This window comes from Talpa europaea (genome assembly GCF_964194135.1).
Source record: "Talpa europaea genome assembly, chromosome: 10".
NCBI classification, from domain to species: Eukaryota; Metazoa; Chordata; class Mammalia; order Eulipotyphla; family Talpidae; genus Talpa; species Talpa europaea.
This window is the reverse complement of record NC_140077.1, coordinates 90434489-90462192: the sequence shown is the minus strand read 5'-3', so window position 1 is coordinate 90462192 and position 27704 is coordinate 90434489. Positions and strand designations below refer to the sequence as shown.

General features: G+C 35.7%; 1 protein-coding gene across 1 annotated transcript in view; it reads left to right on the top strand.

The window, feature by feature from the left end:
* SPATA17 (spermatogenesis associated 17) overlaps positions 1-27704 on the top strand; it is a gene marked incomplete at both ends in the record, with an annotated part of 145264 nt that overhangs the window by 68367 nt on the left and 49193 nt on the right. Inside the window, 2 exons of the mRNA XM_084244945.1 lie at positions 19963-20166; positions 22792-22940. Coding sequence (XP_084101071.1) covers positions 19963-20166; positions 22792-22940 — 353 coding nt within the window. The remainder of the gene's footprint in view (positions 1-19962; positions 20167-22791; positions 22941-27704) is intronic.

The window sequence follows — 27704 nt, the reverse complement described above, 5'->3', positions numbered from 1 at the left end:
AATACCCGATTTTCATAAGTTCAGGATCTTCCTTGCTTCCTTCCTCCCTCTCTCCCTCCCTCCTTCTCTCCCTCCCTCCCTCTCTTTCTTTCTTTCCATCTAACTCTGGCTCAATTAATTTCCATCCAGTAGACTAGATAAAGTTTTAATATTCTAGACAAGGGATATAGTGAATTCTTATTAAATAATTTTCAATGACCCATGCACACGCGCACATATATGTGTGCGCTTGTATGTATATCTAGGTATATATACACAAATACAGCTATGTAAGAAATTTCAAATTTTACAAAATTTTTAATATAAAATTCAAAAGTTAGAAAAGAATTCAGGTGAAATACATGACAAATGAAGTTTCCATGCCTACCTCAGTGTGAAGCATCACTCCACCCCCTTTGTACCCCAGCCCCCAACCGTGCCTTACATTGCATTATAGACTGATATTTCACACTAACTAATTGAAAGTTAACTAGTGTGTGTTTACATCTATTGATTTTGCGTAAAATGAATGTTAGTAAATAAAACTGCAATCAATCCTATCATTTGTCATTGATTGAAGAAAACTGAGTTTTTGGTGGTTCCCCTTTGTTATCACTAATTTTATTCAAAATACAATACATGGGAAATTTCAAAATGCAAGGAAATTACATTCTTGCTTTAACTTGATCTGGTAAAATAGTTAGGACTATTACTCTTCTTGCAGATTTAAAGGTCTATTCCTATTGTTTTTATGAATAGTTATCTATTTTCAGGACACTTCAGAAATATTTTGGATAAAACCAGTGATAGGTTAGATGCTGCTCTAACTGATACCTCAGGAGGAGGTGGGGATTGCTGGATCGTGGTATATGTAGATAAGCCCTACTCGCTCTAGATCCTCTTCTGGAAACTTTAGAAATCTTCAACTGAGTTTCTCATAGTCAAATTTTAAAACATCTCAGGCTTTGGTTTATTGTAGCATCTTTCTTCCCTCCTTCCACTTTCAATCTTCCTTTCTGTCTCCTTCCCCAGCCCTTGTACCCAATAATCACACCTGCTCTAGCCTTCTGGTTAAGAATAGGGACATAAAGAAAAAGATTATTCTGCCACATATTTTCTTTTTTTTTTTTTAAAGATTTATTTATTTATGCATACAAGAGCTGGGGTACAGGCCAGAGGTGCGGGAGGCTGAGAGGATTCACCAGACACAGAACGGGGAACAGAACAGGCAGACTGACTGAAATACACTGCTGAGGGGAGCAGCGGGCTAGTCAGGAGAGGTCTGCTGCACCATGTGGGTTGCTCCCTGGCCGGCCGGGGATCAAACTCGTGCTGCAGAGGCTGCAGATTGATTCATAGTGCGGTGCTTAACCCCTTGCTCCACCAGGGAGGCCCCACATCTTTTCTTAAAAGGAACTCTTAACTAAATCAGTTAAAATATGCAAAGATTGGCTACAGTCACTGACTTGGTCATTAAGGTCACTATTAACACATGAGTTTTATCTTCTAAGTTTATAATTATTTCTTTTTCTTGGTCCCTTATTTGTTTTCCCTAGATTCCTCCTATAAATGAAACCATCCGATATTTTTCCTTTTCCTTCTGGCTTATTTCACTGAGCATAATCCCTTCCAGCTCTATCCATGTTGCTGCAAATGGCATGAGTTTATCTTTTTAAATGATGGTATTATTCACCCCGGGACATCATCTGTGAACTTTAGATTCCATGCAGTGTAAATTCATATTTTAAAAGAAATGGAAAGTTTGCTCCTTATTTATGTACTTGTTATAATCACAAAAAGAGCATACTCAAAGAGAAAATATAGTTGTTTAAATATAAATTAATTTTATTTTGGTGTGAAGAATGTTATTTTACATATCTGAATATGAAATGGCAGGTTTCCTGTATAAATGATTTTCTGTCCACTGTGTCTTTTGTCAGTTGGAAGTATTTCACTCAAAAATGAGTTATGTTATTCACACATATCCCAGCAGACAGTAAAGTAAAAGATGAGGAAATGGAAGGAAAATATGGAGAGGAGAGAAAGGGGAAATAATTTGTCTTTAAATCTTAATCTGTTATTCTCTCTTGAGACTGACATAGATAAATTGCATTTATCTAGTTTCGTCTTACCAAAAGGATATAACCTTTCTTATGTTAATGTTTAATGTTTAATGTTACATTTTCAAAGTGCTTATGGAATGTAAAGCCCTCCTGCTTAACTTCATACTCTCCTTAACGAGTTAAATTTCAGAGTTTTTTTGCTTAATTTTATTTGGTTTTATTTCCCATTTGCCTTTTTTTTTTTTTTAAAGATTTATTTATTTATTTATACAAGCACTGGGTACAGTCAGAAGCGTGGGAGGGTGAGAGAATTCACCAGAGCCAGAGCGGGGAACAGAACAGGCAGACTGACGGAGTATACTGCTGAGGGGAGCAGTGGGCCGGCAGGAGAGGTCTGTGCGCCATGTGGGACCCTTGCCCAGCGGCCGGGGATCGAACCGGCGCTGCAGAGGCTGTGGGCAGCTTTGCAACCCAGCGCTCAACCGCTGCGCCACTGGGGAGGCCCTCCTATTAGCTTTTAAATCAAAACATGTATCTATGCATATGCATACAGTTTCGGTTCTAAGATTCCACTAAAGTAAACTATGAATAACTAAGATATTTTTGTTGTTATATGTATCTATTACATATGATTTATATTTAAATATTATATATTCCATATATATAATTTATGATCATCTGTATTAGTCTTGAACTCACATTATTAAAATTATTTCATTTATTTTTCCTGTGTTCTTATTTATATATGCATACCAGAAGTAATTTTTCTGTCAACTAGTCTCTGAATGCTAAAATGATTGTGAAACTTTCCTCTGACCTTCCAAAACAGAGTTGTTCCTTTTTTCCTCCCTGTTCCTTAGTATAACATTTACTATTGGCTTTGTGGTTGCATCTACTTCCCTGTATTTTTAGGTGAATTCATAAAGGAGAACAATCATATAGTTTGAATACTCCCAGTATCTAATACCAAAGATGGATATCAAAAGTATATACTTTTTTGGAAGTCTACTTCTGAAGCAATAATGAGTTAGCTTTTACATGATTCCACAGTTAAATCTACCAGATATAGGCAAAGCCAGAAAACCTAGTCTATTCATATGAATCTTAATGCAAGTGGTAGTAAAGCATATTTGCTTCCCCTGGCATGCTGACCTTCAGGAGATGGCGGGAAGCACCTACCCCGGGCTGGACCACCCCCTTTCCTGATGCCTCAGACCTAGAATTCAAACCTTCCTCCTTGTAGTGAACAGCAGAGAGGCCAGCGAAAACCCGAGGAATGGGAACTATGTCCTTCCTATTAATTAGATTTATTTATTTTTTTTTAAAGAGGCATGTTTTGATTTATTTGTTTGTTTGTTTTGTTTTGTTTATACATGCACTGGGTACAGTCAGAAGCAAGGGAGGGTCAGAGAATTCACCAGAGCCAGAGCGGGGAGCAGAGCAGGCAGAAGGACAGAAGTCCACTGCTGAGGGGAGCAGCGGGTGGCAGGAGAGGTCTGCGCACCATGTGGGACCCTCCTCTGGTGGCCAGGGAGCAGCCGGGGATCGAACCAGCGCCGCAGAGGCCGCAGGCAGCTTCGCAACCCAGCGCTCAACCACCGCTCCACCACCGGGGAGGCCCTATTAATTAGATTTAAAAGCTTGACAAGAAGGGTTTTTAGGATTGTAGAAACTTTTATGTATTTATGAAGGTGTTCCTTGGGGAAGAAAGCTTGAGCATATAGAAAAGAAGAAATAACTGAATAAGCATGAACCCAGAAAAGGTGATAGGAGATGATGAAGAACATAAAGTTGTAGACTTAAATAGGTATATGGTTGGAGGTTGAAATAATTAATGTTTGAGGACCTCGATATTCTTGTTGGTCTTCTAAAATAATCCTGAGAAGACTCAGAGAGGGAGGGCTGTTTAGCCCAGCTAGGTTCAAAGTCCATAAATATGTAATGTCTCCAGTCCGCCTGGTTGCATGATTGATTCCAGCAGTTATTAGCATCCTGAGCTTGTAGGCATGCAGAATTATAGTACTAATAGTTGCTAACATGTATTGAATGCTTATTGTGAGCCAAGCATTCTTTTAACTACATGAATTACCTCCATTAATGCTCATATACCATTCTATATGTGGACTGTTGTTGGCCCAATTTATGGATAAGGCAGAAAAACACTAAGTAAGGAGCACAAAGTCAATGTTAGTACATGATTGTCTGCCTCTAGAGCTCATTTTCACAAAAAAAATACATGATTCTACCTCTATTTAAAAAGTTAGCATTTATTGAGTACTTACTTTGTTTTACACATTGTTCAAACTAGTTTAGCTATATTAACATATTTACTTTTTATTGACCAGTTGACTCAGTTCCATTATTTCAGAAGAGAAAACCTTGATACAGTGAGGTTAAGTAATGCAGATGAAGATCACAGGGGTAATAAGAAGCGGAGCTGGGGATTCAGATTTAATTTCTGACCCCAAACCCATGCTCTTAACCTTGAAGCTATACTGCTATCAGTGAATGGATTCTGGTTTGGTGTAAGGTTAGGCAGACATCCACAGGATAGTGGATGCTGGGGACTTGAATAATTAAGAAAATCAACCATGTGACTCAGGGAAAAATGTGAAGGCAAAAAGAAAATAACAAATCAGGAAAAACTTGAGGGGTCACATGGACTTGAGATCTTTAGGGAGTGAATCATTTAGTTAACAAGAATAAGAATGAGAAAACTAGTGGACTAGAGCACTGTGGTAAAGGGTGAGCTGTCTGTGTTTAAGATTACCGAGTCATTAACACTGAGCAGTTCTGGATAATGGGGATGTATGGGGTGTGGCTGACATTGTGTAAAGGTGAAGGTCAGTGGAGATGATGGAGTCAAAGAACTGTGAAGCCATGCTATTCGGACCTGAAGATGAAGTATTATCCCAGAACGCACGCACAGCAGAAAGGAAGATTGAGCTTGTGCCAAAGGCTATCCTGAATATGGGGAATGACCAGTGCGTCCATGTATAACTCTAAGAAAAGACAAAAGATGAGATCTTTAGATTGCGAGAAAGTAGATGAGGACATTTTGGGAAGTGACAATGAGGAGCTGAGATCATGCACATCAGTGGTCACTCTGATCCAGGGGAATACTAAAATGCTTTGCTTCATAAGGCTGCAAGGAAAGTGGTATTCACAGGAGCAGGAAGCTTCAATATAGTTAAAAAGGAAGAGAATTGCTTTACTGAAAAATTGGGGGGAGTAAGAGGTTGTTTAGCATTGACAAGAGAGGTGTTCCTCAGAGCATGGATGAAAGCAGTGTAAGCAGGGTCTCTGAAGTTCTGGGGAAGGTAATAGGGTTGAGGATGAGTCTAAAGAGAATATGAAGGAGAGGCTGTGATTAGTTTGGCAGAAAATTATTTTGGCATTAGCAATTTGACCAAAAAATAAGTATGTCAATGGTTGCTTGACCCCACTAGCTCCTGTTCTGTTAGAAATTTATGTTACTGGCCATGCCTATTCCTTATTTCAATGGTGGTATACTAGACTGAAAGTGAGTTATAGATTAAAATGTACGAGGGAGGTACTATATCCTCAAAATTTGAAAAATGAAATTAAAAACACAAAGGCCTGTGAAACAATCCAATAGTACACCCCAAAATTCAAAGACCAAATAATTTTCACATTAGATCAGATTGGTTTTTTAATCACAATTATTATATTGGCCAACTTTTGTTGATCAAATTAATTTCCCCCTAATTATTTTGTGACCAAATTATGTTATTTCAAGAGTGACTTACAGTTTGAATGGTGATAAAAGATAACAGGGTTGTGAAGCATAGTGGAATTTTCTGGGCTCCCTGCCATCACAGAGATCAGAGTGAAACAGGAAAGCCAAAGGTAACCTAAAAAAGATAAAATAAAATTTTTATTGAAGAAGAGCATACAAAAAGTGCAAAAAAATCTAATCACTCAGTTCAGTTATCATAAAGGAGCAGGTATAATCTGTAGCTAATAGGAACTAATTAATAATTTCCATACAAAAAGCCATAGGTCTACAGAAGAGTGTATGAGAACAGAGTGACCTGTCTGAAAATGAGGTGGTCTTTAAGATCTGGACAGATTGTATCTAGCCAGATGTAGCGACATAGCATCCTCTTACAAGGCAGTCAGCCCTATACTTGAATAAAACTTAAACTGGATTTTTCCTGTTAGCCAAAAAAAAAAAAAAATCTTCCTTCAAAGACTCTTGGGAAATCAGTTTTTTACTGGATCCCATGTAACCATGGGGATGATGTTTGACAAATGCTGCATTCTATTTGGTATGTTTAATTACCAGTAGGAAAAATTCATTCAGTTACCTACTTCTGTAATGCTAAATATTTGTCTTTTAGCAACTAATTGTTTTGATAGTCATTTTTTGAAACCCAAACTATGAAACAATTTTCAAAACAAATCATCTGTTGAAGAACCAAGCAAGAGAAAACACTGGGTTTCCAGGGGGGCGGGGGAGAAAAGGGCTACAATGACGTTTTCTAGGAGGGTGCTAGTTATGAAATCATGTCTTATTTGTTTGTTTTTTCTATTGTTCTTAGGGTATGCAGGCTTCATGCATATATATATAGTAAGCCATTTCAGAGTGTGTGGAGATAGTATATTAGAAGAGTTGCAAAAGGGAGTATTCAAATACCCTAGAATTTGGGCATCTATTTCTAAAGCTCTACTGAAAATATCTCTTTATAAGGTCACCAGGACTCACCTAATTTTAAATCCATGGGGTATCTCCAAGTTTTGTATACTACTTATCACTCCTTTGATCTTGCAATCGTCTTTGCACATTATGACATAAAGTTAGCTTTTTCTCACTGTTTGTTAATTTCTTCTCAGGCTTGTTTACTCTGATACTATATAGAGCTAGTAATAGTTCTTTAACATCAAAATTATTTAGTTTCCTTTGTACCTTTTGTTTTCTCAGAAGGACTTCCCCACCTTAAACACCAGACAGATTCCTTCACCTCCTTCATGATACTGCTCAAAAAGCGGCATCTTAACCCACAGACTAGTCTCTTGGTATATATGCATAGCAATGACAATTTCAGTGTTTTATAATTATTTTATAATCTATAATATATTATGTTATTATAATTAATAGAAATTATAATGCTTTTTCAAGTGGAAAAGCAGGAATCAAAGCCAAATCTAGAGAAATGGGCAAGATAGCAGACAGAGAAGGAAGAAAATAAAACTATTTTGGTGGTGGTGGTTGATGTTATTTGTTACAGGTTAGCGAAAGGAGCAAGTCTAGAGAAATTGACTTGACAAGAAAGCAAGCAAATTTCTTCGGGTTCTCAGAGACATAAAATAATGACCTGACATTTACAGATAAAGAGATAAAAGAATTGTTTAGCAAGGAAGATTTCCCAGGAAGTCTTTTATGTGGACTCTTTCTAGAAAGTTTTTCAAAATGGGGTATGTTTAAAGAGACGTTCTGACTGAAAATAAAAAGAGAAAGAGAGAGATTCTTTCAGTCCCAAGATCTTCTGAGTCATCATGTTATTGCTATATTTTGAAAGACTCAAATGAGTCGCCACTTCTTATTCTTTCGTCACATTCAGTGAATTACAATATGATTTCTGCCACAAGAACAGAATCTGCTTCAGCAGAGGTCACCTGTCACCTTCTAATTACCATTCTGTTGTGCGTTCTCCGTCCGCATGCTGTTCCACCTCCATAGCATCCGACACCACTGACCTCCCTCTCTCCCCTGTGTCCTGCTGCTCCTCCCTTGCTGTTTGCTCTTTGGCATGTCCTTCATGGACTTCTCTTCTCCCACTCTTTTCTTATATTTACACACTGCTAAGCCTTTTTCCCTAGAAAAATGTCTCAGTCTACATTCTCCCCCTCAGTGACCCCATCCATTTTTCAAACCATCAGCTGTTTTTAATCAGAAAGCACTCCAATTGCTAGCTATGACCTCTTTCCTAAGTTCCAGACCTCTTCTGACAACTACACACTGGGCCTTACAACCTGAATGTCTTGTGGGAAGTTCAATCCTAGTAATTCCATAGTAAAAATTAATATTGCTGCACACTGCTCCTCTTTCTGTCTTCTCTGCCTGGTTTCTAAACAAAAGCTTTTCTGTGACCCCAGTTTCTCTTTTACTCTTTAGAATTAAACTATTATCTATGTCTTTTAATTCTGTTTCTCTAGAAACAGATGCTTTGTGTTCCTATTATTCTTCTATTTCCACTGCTCTCACATCCTGCCTCTGAAAAAGAATTCATCACCTCCTTTATGCACCTCTGATCTTACCTCACCTACTCAAATAAACACACATTAATGTACTCCAACCTAGATACCAGGGTACGCAATAAGTCAGGACTCTCAACTCTACCTGTACATTAACTTTATAGAACTAAACTACTGTCCAGATACATACTTCAAAGATCCTGATTGAATTCATCCAGGACAGAGCTTAGACATTGGTATTTTTCAAGTTCCCCAATTGTTTACACTGTGTAACCAGAGTAGAGAACTACCAACTTTGGTACACAGAATTCAAGAAAATGGACACGTCATATAGTTGGAGCATCTCAAAATGGCTTCTTTCACTTGATAATATATATTTGAAGTTTTTCTATGTCTTTTCATTGCTTATTAGTTCATTTATTTTTAGTGCTGAATAATAGGCCACTAATTATTTATTCACTGTCACTTCCAAGATTTAGCAATTATAAAAAGATGCTATAAAAATCCATGTGCAGATATTTGCATGGATGTAAGGTTTCAGTTTAGTTGACTTAGTGCCAAGGAGTGCAATTGATGAATTGTATGATAAGAGAAAGTATAATTTGTAACTCAAACTATCCTCTAAACTGGCTGTACCATTTTGCATTTCCATCAGCAATGAATCAGAGTACCTGTTGCTCTACATGCTAACCAGCTTGTGGTGTTGGCATTTTTTTTTTATTTTGACCATTCTTTTTTTTTTTTAAGTTTAAAATTTTATTTTTTTTTAAATAATAAATTTTATTTTTATATTCCCCATACAATTGCAGCCCCCCCATTCTGACCCCAATCCCTCCCCTCCCGCCCCCGCCCCCCTAAAAGTGTCTCTGGTTCATAGTTTTTTGTTGATTTTGATTTTCACTTTCTTATAGTTATTCATTTTCCTGGTCCCTTATTTAAGTTTTCTAGATTCCTGCTATGAGTGAGACCATCCGGTATTTTTCTTTTTCTTTCTGGCTTATTTCGCTGAGCATGATCCCTTCCAGCGCCATCCATGTTGCTGCAAATTGCATGTGTTTATCTTTTTTGAATGCTGAGTAATATTCCATGGTGTATATGTACCACATCTTCGTGATCCAGTCATCTATTTTTGGGCATTTGGGTTGTTTCCAAAGCTTAACTATTGTAAACAGTGCTGCTATAAACATAGGCGTGCAGGTGTTCTTTGGAATTGATGTTTCTGTGTCCTTTGGGTAAATACCTAGGAGTGGAATCGCTGGATCATATGGAACCTCTCTGTTTAGTAGGTCCAGAAATCTCCACACAGCTCTCCACAGTGGTTGGACCAGTTTGCACTCCCACCAACAGTGCAGACGAGTTCCTTTTTCTCCACACCCTCGCCAACATTTGTTGTTGCTAGTTTTTTTAATATGTGCCATTCTCACTGGTGTGAGATGGTATCTCATGGTAGTTTTGATTTGCATTTCCCTGATGACAAGTGATGTTGAACATTTTTTCATATGCCTGTTGGCCATTTGCATTTCCTCTTCAGAGAAGTTTCTTTTTAGCTCTTCTGCCCATTTTTTGACTGGATTATTTTCTTTGTTGTTGTTGAGTCTCATCAGCTCTTTGCAGATTTTTGTGATCAGTCTTTTATCATTAGTGTTGGGTGCAAAAATGTTCTCCCAGTTGGTGGGGTTTCTCTTTGTTTTTGTTATTGTCTCTTTTGCTGTGCAGAAGCTCTTTAATAGTGATATCTCATTCTTTAAAGTTGCATCGTCCTGATGACCCATGAAGTTTGGCATCTTCTTTCCTGTGCTTATTTGCCAGCTCTCTTTCTTCTTTGGTAAGGTAGCCTTTCAGGTCATTGATGCAATTTTTAATATAGTAATTTACCTTCTTATTGTTGAATTTTAAATGTGTGATGTATATTTTGAGAGCAGTCTTTTCTTAGATGTTTCTGAGTCTATGACTTGTTTCTTCATTCTCTGGACAGCTTTTATAAAACACACGTTGATAATTTTAATGAAGTTCAGTTTATCAATTTTTTTTAAGAGATTGTTACCTTGTTAATGTATCTAAAGTTATTGACATAACTAAGATCACCTTAGGTTTTCTTCTATGTTATCTTCTAGGAGTTTTATAGTTTTGTATTTTACATTCCTTTTATGATCTATTTTGAGTTAATTTTTGTTAAGGTTATAATGTCAGTGTCTAGTTCATTGTTGTTGTTTTTTTTTCCTATGTGGATGTCCAGTTGTTACAGTACCAGTTGCTGAAAATACTGTCTTTGGTCCATTGTGTTGCCTTAGTTCCTTTTTGCCTAGATCAGTTGAATTTATTGATGTGGGTCTGTTTTTGGCTCTCTATTCTGTTCCACTGATATATATTTATCCACTCTTTTACATCCCTTGATTATTGTAGCTTTATAGTAAATCTGGATGTCGGTTCTCTGACTTAATTGTTGTTTTCTTTCAATCTTAGGTTGACTAGCTGGGTCTTTTACCTCTCAGTTTGTAAATATCCACAAGATAGCTTGTTGGGATTTTAATTGGGATTAAGTCAAGTTGTGGATATAGTTATGAAGAACCAACATCTTGGCAGTTCTTAAACATAGGCAGAAAATTAACTGTTTTAATTTAGTTCTTTGCTTTCTTTCATCACAGGTTTGTAATTTTCTTCATATGAATTTTGTACATACTTTGTTAATATTATCTAAGTGTTTTATTCGAAGAGGCATCAGTGTAAATGTAAAAGAAAAATTTAATTAAAATGTCCACTTTTTCATTGCTGGTATCAAACAAAGTGATAAACTTTAATATATATTCAAAGTGATTGACTTTTATATAGTAACGTTGTGTCTTATAACCTTGCTGTCCTCAGCAGTTCCAGGAGTTTTGTTTTTTTTTTTGTCTATTCTTTTGGATGTTCTGCATATATGATCATATCACCTATAAATTAAAGTGACAATTTTATACCTTTGTTACTAATAATGCATATTTTATTTCCCTTTCTTTGCTTACTGCATTAGCTAGCACTTCCAGTATGATGTCAAAAATATGTAATGGAAGGGGGCATTGTTAAATGTTCCTTATCTTCACAGGGAAACTTCAAGCTTTTTACCATTAAATATAATTCCATTGATATTCCTTATGAACTTAAGGCTTTCCCCTGTCTTCCTAATTTACTGGGACATTTTCTCATGAGTCAGTGTGTATTTTGTTGGTGCTTTTTCTGTATCTGTCGATAAGATCATGTGATATGATCAACATTTATGATCACATGACTTCTCATTTTTAGCCTATCAATGTGATGACCTATATTAATTGAATTTATTTTCAATGAGAGAAGTTGTTGAACCAGTCTTGTACACTTGGAATAAATCCTGCTTGGTCATTATATATAATTCTCTTTGTGCATCGTTGGATTCAATATTTGTTGAAGATTTTTGCATCTATGTTCATGAGAAATATTCTTCTTTTTTTAGTTTATTTTTTCAGTTATTAGAATAATGCAGATATCATAAAATGAGGAAATATTTTTTTCTACTTCTATCATCTAGAAGACAGTGTAGAGAATTGGTATAATTTCTTCCCTTTATATATGACAGAATTCACCAATGCAGCTATTGGACCTGGTGCTTTTTTCCCTTTGAAGAATACTTATTAGTGATTCAATTTCTTTAATAAGTGTAGTCCTATTCGATTTTCTATTTCTTCTTGTGTGAATTTTGGCAGATTGAGTCTGTCCTGTATTTGATACACGTCTAGTTTCTTAAATCTGGAGGTTTACAGTTATTCAAAACATTCCTTTTTGTCCTTCTGCTCTCCATGGTATCTGTAGTAATGGTATATCTCTTATTTCTGATATTAGTAATCTGTGTCCTCTCTTTTTTTCTTAGTTAGTTTGCCTGAAGTCTTATCAATTTTATTGATTTTTTTTTTTTGAGATTGGCTTTTTTTTTTTTTATAAATTTTATTGTTATATTCCCCATACAATTGCAGCCCCCCATTCTGACCCCAATCCCTCCCCTCCCGCCCCCGCCCCCCTAAAAGTGTCTCTGGTTCATAGTTTTTTGTTGATTTTGATTTTCACTTTCTTATAGTTATTCATTTTCCTGGTCCCTTATTTAAGTTTTCTAGATTCCTGCTATGAGTGAGACCATCCGGTATTTTTCTTTTTCTTTTTGGCTTATTTCGCTGAGCATGATCCCTTCCAGCGCCATCCATGTTGCAGCAAATTGCATGTGTTTATCTTTTTTGAATGCTGAGTAATATTCCATGGTATATATGTACCACATCTTCTTGATCCAGTCATCTATTTTTGGGCATTTGGGTTGTTTCCAAAGCTTAGCTATTGTAAACAGTGCTGCTATAAACATAGGGGTGCAGGTGTTCTTTGGAATTGATGTTTCTGTGTCCTTTGGGTAAATACCTTATTCTAAAAAAGGCTTTTGGTTTCATTGATTTTCTATTTTCAATTTCACTGATTTCTGCCCTAACTTTTTTTCTTCCCAACTACACTTTCAAATAACACTGTCCTGCTTCATTGGTAGTGCAAATACCATATTATAACAAAATATTATATATAATAGCAAAATATCCTAATTTGCTTCTCCTGTTCCTTATATCACTGCTGTCATTCATTTCACTTACATGTAAGCATATATAAACACTACACACATACACTCCTCAGCAAGCTTGATTGAATGGTTACGTTGTTGCTGTTATTTTGAACTCATTGTTATCTATTTGATCAACAAAAATAATGAAATAAACATTGTTATTTTTTCTTCATTTATTGCTTCTCTGATATTCTTTTTTTCCTTATGTAGCACCACTATTCTGAACTATATCTTTTTCCTTCTCTCCAAGGCATTTCTTTTAACATTTATTGCAAGAAAGATCTATTGGCAACAAATTTATTCAACTTTTGTTTATCTGAGAAAGTTATTTTTTCTTCACATTTAAAGAATAATTCAAGATTATCTAGATTTGTGGGATTTTTCCCAACACTTTAAGTATTCCATTGCACTTTTAAGGCTTCTCTAGTTTCTGAGGAAATGTGGAATGTAATTCTTATCTCTGCTTCTCTATAGGCAAGTTGTCTCCCTCTGCTTCTTATACAGTGTTTTATCTTTGATTTTATTTCAAGTTTGAATATGGTATGTCTAGGTATAGTTTTTTTGTTTGTTTTACATTTATCCTATCCAGTGCCCTCTGAGCTTCTTGGATCTGTTATTTGACATCTGGTATTAATTTTGAGGAAATCTACATCATTATTACTTTGAGTATTTCTTCTGTTCCTTGCTCTCTTCTCCTTCTGATATTCTCACTATGTGTGTGTATGGTATGTCTTTTGTAATTGCCTCACAGCTCTTGGGCATTCTGTTGGCTCTTTATGAGAGGTTTGTTCCTTTGCTTTTCCATTTTAGGAGTTTCTATTGACATATACTCAAACTCAGAGATTCTTTCTTCAGCCATGGCCAGTCTACAAATGAATCCATTAAAGCCGTTCTTCGTTTCTGTTACCAAATATTTGATCTCCTTTTGTTTCTTTCTTAGGATTGCTAGCTCTCTGCTTTCATTGCCCATCTGTTCCCTCATACTGTCTACTTTATTCATTAACACCCTTACATATTAATCATAGTTGTTTTAATTCCTGATTGATAATTCCAATCTCTACCATATTTGAGTCTGGTTCTGATGCTTGCTCTGTCTCTTTTTTTTTTTTATTTTTCTCCCCTTTTAATGATCATTTTATTATATATGTATTTTAAATTATTTTTCATTTCTTTAAGATTTATTTTTATTAATACAAGCACTGGGTACAGTCAGAAGCGCGGGAGGGTGAGAGAATTCACCAGAGCCAGAGCGGGGAGCAGAGCAGGCAGAAGGACCAAAGTACACTGCCTAGGGGAGCAGCGGGCGGCAGGAGAGGTCTGTCACGCTATGTAGGACCCTCGCTGGTGACCAGTGACCAGGGATCGAACCGGAGCTGCAGAGGCTGTGGGCAGCTTCGCAGCCCAGCGCTCAACCACTGCGCCACCAGGGGAGGCCCTATTTTTCATTTTTGTACAATGTATGCATTTTCAACTCAGTTATATTCCCCGTGAAATTCCCACCACCCATTCACCCGTAAACTATCACCTGGTGCCTTGTGCTCTTCCCACCCTGTTTTGACATTCTGTAGTGGGGGGGAGGCGGTGCTCTGTCTGTTTCCATAGGTATCATACATCATGGGGTCTTGCTTCAGACTTTCTCTTGAGTTTATCTTCTAAAGAAAAATGTGAAAACTGGGGGATTCTCATTTTATGCAGAACTAATTGCAACCTTGCAGCCTTTTAGAGTTGGACCCCGGTTTTCCTTTGTGAGCACATCTCCACTGTAGCCTTGTACTGTAGTCAGCCAATGCCGCATTCACTGAGCAGGGACTCTATCTTTTACCACAAATATTACCTTATCCTTACCTTTCCTTTAGCTTAGTAGCCTTTCTCCCCCTCCCCTTTTTCAAAAATTCCTTTAGCACAAATTCAAACACTTTCCCCACAGAGTTTTCTAAAGGATGTTAATTATAGCCTATAGGGTGTACTTCTTTTAATGCCGTTATTGGAGGATGCTTACACATGCTGGTGTTGATGTAATCACTCACCAAATATTCCTAAACTCCCCCCTACCACCCACTGGCAAGAGCTTGATGGACTTGATCACTTTTTGTGGGTGGGGATGGAGGAAATGATCACTTTTTATTCATCTGTGTGCCCACTTTAGATCTAGCAAAGTATTTCTAAGTTAGTAGGAGCTCAGTATTTATTGAATTGAATTAATATTTAGAGATTATGTATTATTTAAGTTTCTTTATTGTCATGAGAATATTTCCTATAGGATAAAAATGAGTAGAATGTCAAAATGACTCATAAAAAATATACATTTGTTAGCCTAATGAAGCAGCTAACTTGACCTATATTTAACTTGACCTTTTGGTCTACATTTAACTTGGCCTTTTCTATAATTTGACTTAAAACCTTAGAAATTCTCTATTTTAATTGAAGTAGACGAAAGAAGACAAAAGCATTTTTAGTCAGGAGTTTTGTTTTTTTTTTCTCCCAAATCTGGAGATTTTATATAGGTTTTATGCCAAAGACATTCTTTTTGAAGTCCTAACATTGCCATGAAATTCCTGTTCCTTCTGGGGTAGTGGCTCTGAGGGCTAATATGCCTATTGTCTGAAATGCATGTAGAAGCATAACTGTTGCAGCTGAGAAATGACCGTGTTTCCTTTTACTTTTCAGCAAGAGTAATTGAATGTAGAATATCTTACTAAACACTGGACTGTGACAGTGTGTTAACACTCTGACTGTCTCCTAACAGCAGGGCAATTATTTGCTGAGTGGGATTTTTATAAATCCCCTGGCACTAGTATGTCCTGATCATTATGATGAAGAGCATTGGTCAGTGTTGATTCAGCAGTCCCTGCCTTAGCAAATATCTCATCCACAGTTCTCTGGCCCACTTTTACTTTTCTTGTTATCAGAGATCTTTACTACTCTTTTGTACTTACAAAGTAACAAAGCATTTTTAAAAAACAATCCAAAAGATCAACGAAATCAAAAGTTGGTTCTTTGAAAAAATAAACAAAATAGACAAACTGCTAGCCAGGCTCACAAATTAAAAAACAGAAGAAAACACAAGTAAATGGGATCACAAATGAAAGAGGAGAAATTACAACATACTCAGAAGAAATCCAAAGAATACACAGAGATTATTAAAGCATTTTTTATTAAGCTTAAGAAACCAAACATGTTTTAGACAGCCCTCTGATTAGAATTGGTTTTCTCTCAGAATATTCACAAGTTCTGAATCCAGGGGCAATAAAATGCTTTTAAATTTTGTTCCTTTTTGTGGCACTCAGTGACTCCTGTTGGCACTGTAATTATCACTTCTAACAGTAAAATTTGAATTCATCCACCTTCCCTGTATGTTTAGTAGTTCTGCATTGTTGAAATCAGTCATGTCCTAGAAATCATAAGAAATTATTATTTCTAATAGAGTAAAATATGAAATTGAAACTCTAGTAATTGTGTTTTGGAAACTAAAGGTGTATACAATCCTGTTTTGTTTTCTTTTTATTTTGCAGAAACTTGTTTTTAAAGTAAACCTCAATAACAAAGAGAAGGAAAAAAAAAACTAGACTATTGCTTCCCCCAGGAAATTACAAAATGAAGCTCAGTGTATAAATGGGAAATGTCCATTAAAAACCTTCTTGGTGAAATAAAATAGTAGACACAACAAATATAACAAGTAAATCCATTTGTTTTCAAATCCATTGCATTTTATGGTATTTTTTCCATATAATACTTTAATACAAGAATAAAAACTGAGAATAAAAGAGCCAACTGATAGATTGTTCAAAATATGGAAGGGTTCAAAATATTAATGTAACGCTAAGGGTGACTGGGTAACAAATGGTACATTTGCTCGTTGCTCAACCTGACATAATTAATATTCTAGGTCATGCTTAAGTTCCCATGATGGAGGGTCTGAAGGGGGGAATTCAAGAAAAATATATATCTATTATATAACTCATTGCCTTCTTTTTTTTTCCTTTTGACGAGTCAGAATCATAGCCTTTAAAAAAAATCCCTGCTTTCACACCTCATTTGCCGTCTTCACCACTGGGCAACCAGTCAGCAGCAGGGCCTGATGCAAGGAGGTCAGTCAAAAGCTATTAGCAGAGTCCTCTCCTGAGATTTCTTGGGTCTTATTGAGTTGAATGTTAGCATGACAGTACTGCAAATAACTCAGTTGTAGACCTTTTTTTTTTAAACAGTTAGCACAGATTTCCCCATAGTGTTGGTCACTCTAGAAAATTATTGCTGAAAATGAAGTCCCCAAAGCTAGCTTGGCAGTAGCCCTTCTAAGTTGTGAAAAATGTGAAAACTGAAAAATATGTCATAGTCCCGTAGGGTTAACTTTGCCTTTTGTGACTCATATTTTAAAATACCAACAATGAACCATTATTCACTAGTGGCTTACAAATTATGAAATATGGCAATTGAGAAAATGGTAAGTAAGGCTTATTTTATTTACCTAAAGTAATACTAATAAAATGAGCACTGGGTCAATATAAATAAACAGGACATTTGCTTGCAGTCAGGATGGAGGGAGCGCTGGACTGTTTTCACTGATGTATGTTAGCAAATATATTAATTTAATGTCTAAAATACCGACTCCTTGAAGATTTTAAATGATACATTTTAAATTCAATTAAAATATATTTTCTATCTATATTTGATTTAAATTGCTAAGAGAATACACATGAGGAGGTCTCCATATAGGTTGCAAAATATAATTTAAGAAAGCTATCATGTCTACTGATCTATTTGCATTTCCCATCTAGCCTATGTATACATGTGCATGCAAATGTGGAAGGAGATCAAAGAAGATTTCTAATGGGGGTACAGCTAATAGCAGGTTGCAGCTATTCCAGTGGATAGATATTTTTAAATGATAAATATTAATCTGGTTAAAGTGTCTGTGTTTTACTATTTTAATCTCTATTATTGTGAATAATTACTAGACTGTAGTTTATGAGATTGTCATCAAAAGTATACATCATTTTTCTATCTCTTAGATGTAGATATAGATTTTATATCAGAATAGCCTTTCAAATACAATATTTATACACTATTTATTGTTTTTTCTCATTACAATTCATAAATCTCATCTTAGATTTTCACTCCAAAAATCATCTTAAAAATCACCATTCACTTAAAAAATGACAATCTATGGAAAACTATTATGAGCATATGTATGTATGTATTTTCTTTTCTTAACATCATTTATGCAATCTATGTATCTACCTTGCTCTATATTGTTTTATAGTAAAAGAATGTTAATACCACCTTTAAAAGATTCATACATTTGACTATAATGTTTTCAACTCGGTATTTTTTTTTTGCATAAATTTAATTGGAAAAAAAATGTCAAGGAAGAGCCAGTTCAAAAATATTTTTAAAATATACAAACTTATTTATAACAACAGTTATAACATGAAAAAAGTTGAGCTGGAGGGGACCCAAGTGTTTCTGTGATAATTCAGTTCCTGATCACAATGTGATAGAAAGCAGTTTGAAATGGACACACTATGAAATTAGAAAAGGGTAAAATCTATAATTTTTTGAATGAAGTCAGTAAGATTTTGAAATAAATCTCATTTTACTAAGATAATTTTTGGCTTGGACAGCAAGAGTGGAGTGGGGGCCGCCTTTGGTCTTCCTGAATTGTGCATTGTAATTCTAAATAAGCATTTAGGGTTCCTTCTGGGAGTGTCTTCTCCCTGCCAAGCACTGTACCAAGCTCTTGGGATGCAAAAGAAAACTAAAACAGAGTCCTTTGCTCCAGCTCTGTTCCCTTAGGGAAGACTGACACCCACAAAAATAATTATGAAATTATGTGATGGTCAGTGACAGAGAGTGATCCGCGGGGCTGTTAAGAAAGCATTAGGGATTGGACACTAGTCCATCCTGGGTTGGCATTCGGTGAAATTAGCCCTTTTTGAAGTTCTAGGCTGGAATTTTAAATTATCTGGGATAGTTTTTCAAAGAAAACTGTTAATCATAATACTTCGGAACTGCTGATTCTATGAAGTAAATATAGCAACCGGAAATATTTGTGGATGTGATGGAGGCATAAGAGAAAAACACATTTTTGGGAAAAATAGGTTAAAAGGATACATTCTTTACATTAGTTCAGAGTGTCTATAGTGTAACAAACAAGTTGCAACTCTTCCTTATGAATATGTATTTGTGTTTATGCAATGAGTTTCACAATGTGGTTCTGTGCAGCTTGTCTACTCAAAACACCACTGGATGTTCAGAAAATGGACATCTGGTTAATTTGAATTTAACATTTGCCTTGCATACATCTATGGCACCTCTGTTGGATGGCAGGTTTAGTGCTAAGTCTTGACTACTGCAATGCAGTGTGTGGCAAGGTCAGTGATAGAAGAGCAAAGTCAACAAGACACTGCAGAAGTATAGCCTTAACCACATGAATGCAACAAATACTCCTCATTAGAAACCACATGTAATTTTGAATGATTCATAATATACATATATGTATGTATACATTATGCATACTATATGTAATTGATATAATATGCATTGATGATGCCAGTTTGATTATTATTCTAAAGAATTATAAAAAACTGCTATTAGTGTGAAGTGAATAATCATTCAAACACTAATTGAGAACAGCTTTGAACCTCATACTGTTTCCAGCGGTGTATATGCAGAGTTTATTTTAGTGAATAGATGACTTATAGGTATGGCTAAACATACACCTAATAGTATATGATTAGAATGCAAAATGAATGACTTAGGGTTCTTCTGTTGTTTTTTCCCTTAAATACATTTATATAAAATATGCTGTGTGAGGTCAGTAGAAACCCAAACTATTGCTTAGGTGTTTTTGACATGTTTAGTCTTCAGCCAGAAATAATTCTGAATTTGTTAGTTTGGAGCAGAGACAAAGTATGAACATTTTGTGAAATCTTCTCAGATATATCAGATGTCCACAACTGTAGTTTATTTTTAATTGAGGTAACACCGAGTATGCATCCGCCACCAAATCAAACTTGTGAAAACTTTCCTGGCACAGCTTTATCTTCTGTTTCAGATGAAAATTAAATATAAACATCAAAATTCCATCATCTTCTCTAGATTCCAGGTATTTACAACTCACCATTCAGAAAAGAACCTGATCCTTGGGAGCTGCAGTTACAGAAGGCAAAGCCTGGAACCCTGGGAAGACCCAAAGCCAAGAAGAAGCACTCCCTCCACCTCAGCGATTGGCTGGCTTGTACCAGTGCCCGCTCCTTCCCTCGTTCTGAAATCCTGCCACCCATCAGTAGAAAACAGTGCCAGGTACTCCTCAGGCCTGTGTGAGAATTCAGTTAATGACTGTGGTTTTTCTGCTCTTGAAAAAAGTTACCATCATTTTTGTTTTGTCTTGATGGCTAAAGAGGAAAACTAATATTTACAGAATCTAATTTTAAATAATCATTCTAGAGTACTATTAGAATAGATCCCAAGGAAGTGATTAATACTTCTTTGGTCTTGAATTTTACTGTTTGAATAGGAATAGAACACAGTGGAGAAGGGCTCAGGTCTGGTCATTTTTTGCAATCTCAGTAGTTGTGATGATCTGCTATTGCTAGAAACATCTAATATGTTAACCAAATTATTTAATGCAGGTTCTAATCTGATAATCCGTATCTTTATATACAGTTGGAAACATAATTAAGTTTGAGTAATTAAAAATCCAAGTTGGAGAATTAAGACAAGGCTCAAAATAATGCAATACTCACAGTGAAGACAGACTTGCAGTGAAGCAGGTTTGACAGATGATTCCCAGGGCTGAAAAGCACAGTGGGTGGGTTGGGTGATGATTATCACTATCCTGAAAGTTCCAGAGAGCTGCTGCCCTATAGTCACCATCAGTGTTCAAGCTGGAGTAGACAAATACTCTTAGGTAGCGCCAACCAGGTAGCACCAACCTGAGCTGAGTTGGTTTTGGTTCAAACAGGCAGGCTGCCAGATGGCCATCCATGAGCTCTCTACATAGGCTTGCCTCTTAATCTCTTGTTGTATAATAAATTAGCCCCAAACCTGGTAGCTTAAACCAATACACATTTCTTAGCTCACACTTTCTGGTCTTTAGTACATTTTATTCCAAACTCTGATGTTCAAGAAAGACTCCCCCTTTTCATTTTCTAGTCTAGCAAGTTCCAGGGCATGCAGTGAGGTAGCCCAACTAGTGGCTATGTGTTATGTTGACACACCACCAAATGTTAGAAGGCACCATGAAGACTCTGGCACTCTGTGCGTTCTGCCGCTTCAAAGTCATGGATTTAGCCCCTTGCTTCTGCATTAGAAGCTACTACTGCTCAACAACTTTTTTAAACTCCTCCTGAAATATATAATAATGGTGGTGAGAATAACACTCATTTTGGAGTGTTTACTGTGTTCTAAATGCAACAGCAAGACCATCACTAAGATCATCTTTACGTATCTTAAGAGCAATGCCGTGCTTTTAAAGCCCTGTCTGCTGTGGTTGCCTTAGCAAGTGTCTTGACAGATCAGGCCTCATCCATTGCCTGCATGAGAAAAGAAATCAGTAATTGGATTTCCAAATAAAGTCATTTTACATCTGAGGACAAAAGGTCTAGAGAAGTAATTTTCCCCTAATAACAACCAAATGTTAACTTTTAAACCATAGGATTTTGTCAAAGTAAAAATTAAGAATCTATTTAAAGGAAAAAAGAATCCCCATTTGATTTCTTAATAGTGAACTTGAAATCACATTACTGTATCTTTAAAAAGTAAAGTTCCAATAAAAATTCATTAACTACTTTCAAATATAGCAATCCTCCTGTCCAGCTGTGAAAAGTACTAGATGATACTTATTTGCCATTTGTGTTATTTACGGTCCATGACTTTTATGGTAACTGGTTCCTATTATTGGTTTCTATTAATGTAAAACATAAGTGAACATAAATGAGGCGTGAATCATTTCTTTTTATTAGCCCCACAGTCTTCACTCAGTGCTTGCAGTAACTCCAGCTGTGTCTTGTTAGTGATAACCTATTTAAAGAAGCGATCCTTAAGGATAAGGAATATGAGTAGAAATCTTTGTCCACTATAGATCACTTCTCTCTGGCACAACAATAGTGGTGGGGGAAAAAGAAGCCAATATGTCATTAATTGCACAGCAAACTCTTAAGCCACCTCTGATTTGTATTGTGCTTCCTATGATATGCATTAACTAACCACTGGGCTCTAGTAACTAGTATAAGTAACTACTAATTTAAAGGTAAGATGGTTATAAATCACTCTTTTCATAGTTGCCACTTACAGACTTTCCTCTGCTATATATTTATGTTGTTAAATGATTGTTATTATACCAGAGTTACTAAGCAATAGACTAGATTTTTAAATAAAGAACACTTAAGATAATGGCCCTTAAAAGATGGCCCTTCTATATTTGGTAGAGGAAGGGTGACAATTAAATGTAAGATTTATTTTTCACTTAAAGCTTTATTTTAATGAAAAAAATGTATCAGTAAAGGAGGTCTCTAGGAGAGGAATTCTCAGGACCTTCCTAACAGTTTACTTAAAAAGGGAGAGAATTCTTTTTTAATTATATTAAGGGAAATGCACTTTTTAAAATCAGAAAACCAAGTAACCTTTCAATACAAACTTACCAGAAACTTTTACATAGAAAACTTTTAAATAGAAAAGTTTTCCCTTAATTTAGGTTTCCCTTAATTTAAAACATTTTTCATGGAATCACTTGTTCTTTTGTCAACATATTTTGAAGGTAAGTGATATTCTTGTTGTGTTGTGTATTTTCCAATTCAGAGAACACATTCTTCTTTAAACACGGCTTAGTAAACTTGCTATACTTTGTAATATTCAGAAACCATGGTCATCAGTAATAAACCATGGTCATCCTCTGTACTGAAATACCTCCTGTGCCTGTCTGTTCAGGGGCCCTTCCGTGATATGGCCGAGGTATTGGAGCAGCGCTACAAGCCTTTGGAACCAACGCTGCGGGTGGCAGAACCCATTAACCACCTAAAGGAAGCCAGAGAGGAGCTCAGGAAACAGGAGTGTGTGCGAAATGTCCATGATAACATGTGAGTTCTCAGCTAAGAAATGGCTATGTTCTGTGTCCTGCCCTTAGGTTTCTAGTATTTCCTGTGTCCTTGTAGTGTAGAGAATCTTTTATTTGTGAGAACTTGACCTATTCAGAATCTATAATCTACACTCTGCAATATAAGCTACAATCATCTTTCAGCATGCAAATGATTTAGATAAGGTCAATATCAATGGCAAATATATGTGTATGTCTATATCTACCTATTTATGTCTGTCTATGCATGGATACATGTGTTTGTGTATATGCATATTACATAGAGAAAAAAAGAATGAACAACATTTTTAGGGGTAAGTAATCACTAGTTTCATGCCTCTGTGAAAATAATTTTCTTAATTCTCTAGTAAAAAGCCTGTGTATTTATGATCCATCTAGAATGTGATGCAACAGAACAAAAAGATTTTTCTTAATGTGGACTAAATTTCATTTGGATACACTGATATAACATTGCAGTATTTATCAGATGCAGTGAAAGAAGTTGTTTCTTACTGAGGAAAATGACTGAAAAGATAAAAGAGGATCTAATAACCTGTACAATCTTAAATTATTTTATTAACATCATTGATCTGGGCTTCAATTTGTGCATTTTTCTCCAAAACACTTAATCTCTCATAAAGCATAGAGTCATTTGTGATTTACAAATAGACCATTTAAAATCTAGAATAACATTTTAGAATTATTATTACCTTATTATGTATCTTATAATCATCTTTATATTCTATCTTATAGTAGTTCTCTAGTATTATACATGCTAAATATTAAAATAATTATATTAGTCTAGTACAAGTTATTATGATTATAATTTAAATATAATATGAGTATTATAAATTATATAATTACAACATATAAACTGAAGTTGTCATTTGTAACTAATTATATATATTTATATATTTTATATATAATTTATATAATAATAATTCAAAAATACCTTACTAAGTACCTACCATGTAGCACAGTAGATTTTGGACATTTTATAAGTCAGAGGGATGTATGTCTATTATGCTTTATTTTAATCATTTATTTCTGGAAAGACTTGAAAAATAAAAGTTCTCACACAAACTCATATGAAAGATAAAACTGGTGAGCAGTGAATAATTTTTATAAAGCTTTTCATTTTATAGTAATTACATGAAGTAAAGTAATTAGCTATATAGTGTTCAACAAATTCTTTCAATAAATGACTGAGTCACCCAACATCTGATGCACAAGAAAATAAGAAACATTTATTTCCAATTAGTTTTGGGGAGGTAGATGTGTTTTACCAAAAAGATAATAGAAAAATTAATGCTGCTCAGACTTAATCAAGCAAAGTATGCCATTTTGTAATGAATATTTAAAGAGTTTTGTTACTCAGAATAGTTTTTCTATCTTCAATGATGCAAAGGATTATGGAATAACAAGATTAACTTATCAAACAGATAACTGATTACACTGATATCTGTACAGAAACCATCATAGGGTGGCATCATATCTAGGGACTGGCACATTTGGTTATTTTGCTTTTATATCATTATGGAAATGATAGTCATATTAGAAAGAACGCAGACTCTGGAATAAGATGTATGTAGGTGCAAATCTTGACTCCATTACACAATGGCAGTATGATCTTTAGACTTTATGAGCTTCTGTTCCTCTGTCTATAAAATGGGGAAAGAAATATTATCTTAAAGGTTGAAATGAGATTGAATCAGGTAATAGAACACAGGAGAGTCTTAATACAAGATAATTTTATCATGTTGTATTTGCTAACAAACAAGATACTTCTGCATGTAAGGCCACAAAATATGGAGAGGAAATGAGAGGTTCCACCAACACTGGGTTTCATCTAGTCATCAGGAGTCAGAAGTTAAGGAGGACCACATATAGAGGTCTTCAGACTCCAAGATGTCCTAACCCCATCTAAGATTCCTCATTCAGCATTTGAAATACAAATTTTCTGCATGTGTTACTTTGGCAGCCATAACAAGGTATCACAGACTGGGAGGTTTAAACAACAGAAATTTAGCACCTCACAGTTCTGAAGGCTGGATGTCCAAGATGAAGCAGGGCTGCTTTCCTTCTGAACCTGTGAAAAAGAATCTATCACAGTCCTCTCCCCTGTTTCTGATGTTGACTGAAAATCTGGTTTCCCTTGACTTGTAGAAGCACCACCCCAATTTCCATCTTCATCTTCACATGACATGCTCCTTGTGTGTGTGTGCTGTGTCCAAATTTCCTGCTTTCAAAGATACCAGCTACAGTGGAGTGGGAGTTCACCTGCTCCAGAATAACCTTATCCTAACTTACACCTGTAACAACCATGTTGCTAAATAAGGTCACGGTCTTTTTTTTTTTTTTTAGATAAAGAAAAAGTTTATTAAGGAGAAGGGGGAACAGAAATAAAGTCAAGGTCACATTCTTTAATGTGGTTTTTAAAATAAGCTCCAGAAGTGGGACTACACTATTTTACATATTGAGTGTGAATTAAGAGGATTTTTCGAAGTCCTTTAAAAGCTTTAGGTGTTTGCTCTTGGTTTTAAAGAAATTCATTCCATTTTCTCACATTCTTTTGAAGAAAATTGTTTTCCTTATTCATATATCTATTATAAAGCCAGGAAATTAACCAAACGATTAGTGAATGGTTATTAAATAACCTACGTGACCAACTTTAGCTAAATATCGTTTAATACTTATTCAGGGAAAGTTTGCCTGTCCAAAGTAGTTCTAGGTTTTGGGGAGTTAGGACTGAATAAAGTAGACAAAAATTTCTGCTCTCATGGAACTTCTATTCTTGCAGCTCTAAATTGAACCAGAAAACCTAAGGGCATTCTGAGTATGAAGTAGCTAGGGAAGTACTGGGAAGTAGTCAATTATGTGTTCAGAATAATAATTGTGATTTTTTAATGCAGAATTTTATCTGGTCTCTGATAATATGAAGGGTGTTCTTCATAGAATAGGAATTGAGTTGGAATCTGTGAAAGAAATGGTTAAGATTTTGATAAAGATAAAATGTTGATGATATAAAAAATTGTATGATAGAAGTTCACAGAACAAGGAAGAGATCAACTGGACAGAAATTCATTTTTATGTGAGACTGTAGAAAGAAAAATTGTGGGAGACTTCACAGCCAAAGATTTGCGGGTTTATCTGTAGATAATGGAGAATTATTTAATGCTTTTGAGTAAAAGGATGTTATAAAGGGAACATGAAGTTGTTGATTTTGAGACAGATGTACTTGAGAGAAAATATCGTGGAAGGAAAGAAACTTGTGAGGAGAGCATTACAATAATTTTGGTCAGAGGTAGTGGGGTAGAACTAAAGTGATGGCAAAATTCAAGATTCCACTGTTTTTCCTCTATATATAGTCTCTCTCAGTGATCACTTCTGCTTGAAAGACTCTATTGCCACCGCTATGCCAACAATTTCCATAGTCCTCACCACCTTGCCCCTGCATTCCAGATTTATACTTCTCACTGCCAGTTTTGCTTCTCCATCAGATGTTACTGACTCAGTGCCCGCATTGACCTGTCTCATCTTGATGTGAATCACAGCACCAGGTGTCTGCCCAGTGTGAGGATTGTCACTCTTCTCCAACATTCATTTGGTCCTCAAATCCTGTCTACGTTACCTTTTAAGTATCTCAAATTTATTTAGCCCCTGTTTTCCTCTTACCACTGCTTTTATTTAGGTCATAATTTCTTCTTTAATTGCCATGAAAAACCTGTCTGATCTGCCTAGTTTTACTTCCATTTAGTGTATTTACTGTAATAACATTAGAGATTTTTAAGCAAGCGATTCGTTCCATCAAACTACTTTGCAATGGCTTCATCAGCTCTAGGATAAGTCATAATTCCTTATTGTAAGACTTCAGCATTTGATCCAGTCTTATTTCTTCAGCTAAGCATCTGCTACAGTCCCCCAGGAAACTGCACTACAGAGCTTCTGAGCTGTTTTCAGTCCTCTTTAACTCACTTCTCTTCTGCTTCTGTTAAGGAATTTACCCCTTCCTTTGACTTACTTAAACTGCTCAAATCTACTTACAAAAATAAAAAGATTTTTCATTTACTTTATAAAACATGGAATCCGCACCTATATTTACCATAAAATCTTTAAACCTTACAAAATGATAGCTCCCCAGTTATGTTTTCAAGAGGAAACTGCGATTAACCATTTCTTATGCATCTTTTGAAGGCATTTTTGTTTGCCTATATAGTTACATATGTAAATATTATTACTTTATTTTTAAAATGGAAGAATGGGGCCTCCCCTGGTGGTGCAGCGGTTGGTGCTGGGCTGCAAAGCTGCCTGCAGCCTCTGCAGCACCGGTTTGATCCCCGGCCACTGGCGAGGGTCCCACATGGCGTGCAGACCTCTCCTGCCATGCCCGCTGCTCCCCTAAGCAGTGTTTTTCATCAGTCTGCCTGTTCTGTTCCCTACTCTGGCTCTGGTGAATTCTCTCACCCCCCACACCTCTGGCCTGTACCCCAGCTCTTGGATGCATAAATAAATAAATCTTTAAAAAAATAAATAAAATGGAAGAATATTACATATATTGCACTTCTTCTTTATGGGAGATCATGGTTAGTGAGAATTTTAGAGTTTTTTTCAGAAGACATTTCAAGGAATATTTTCAGATGTAAATTGGGACCATAGCCAAGTTTCCTAGAAGAAGTGGGGAAAGAAGTCATTATTTTTAAGAAGTAGAAGAAATGCAAGGTCACAATGGTACAAGAGCTATGAAAGAAAATATTTAACTTACCTATCA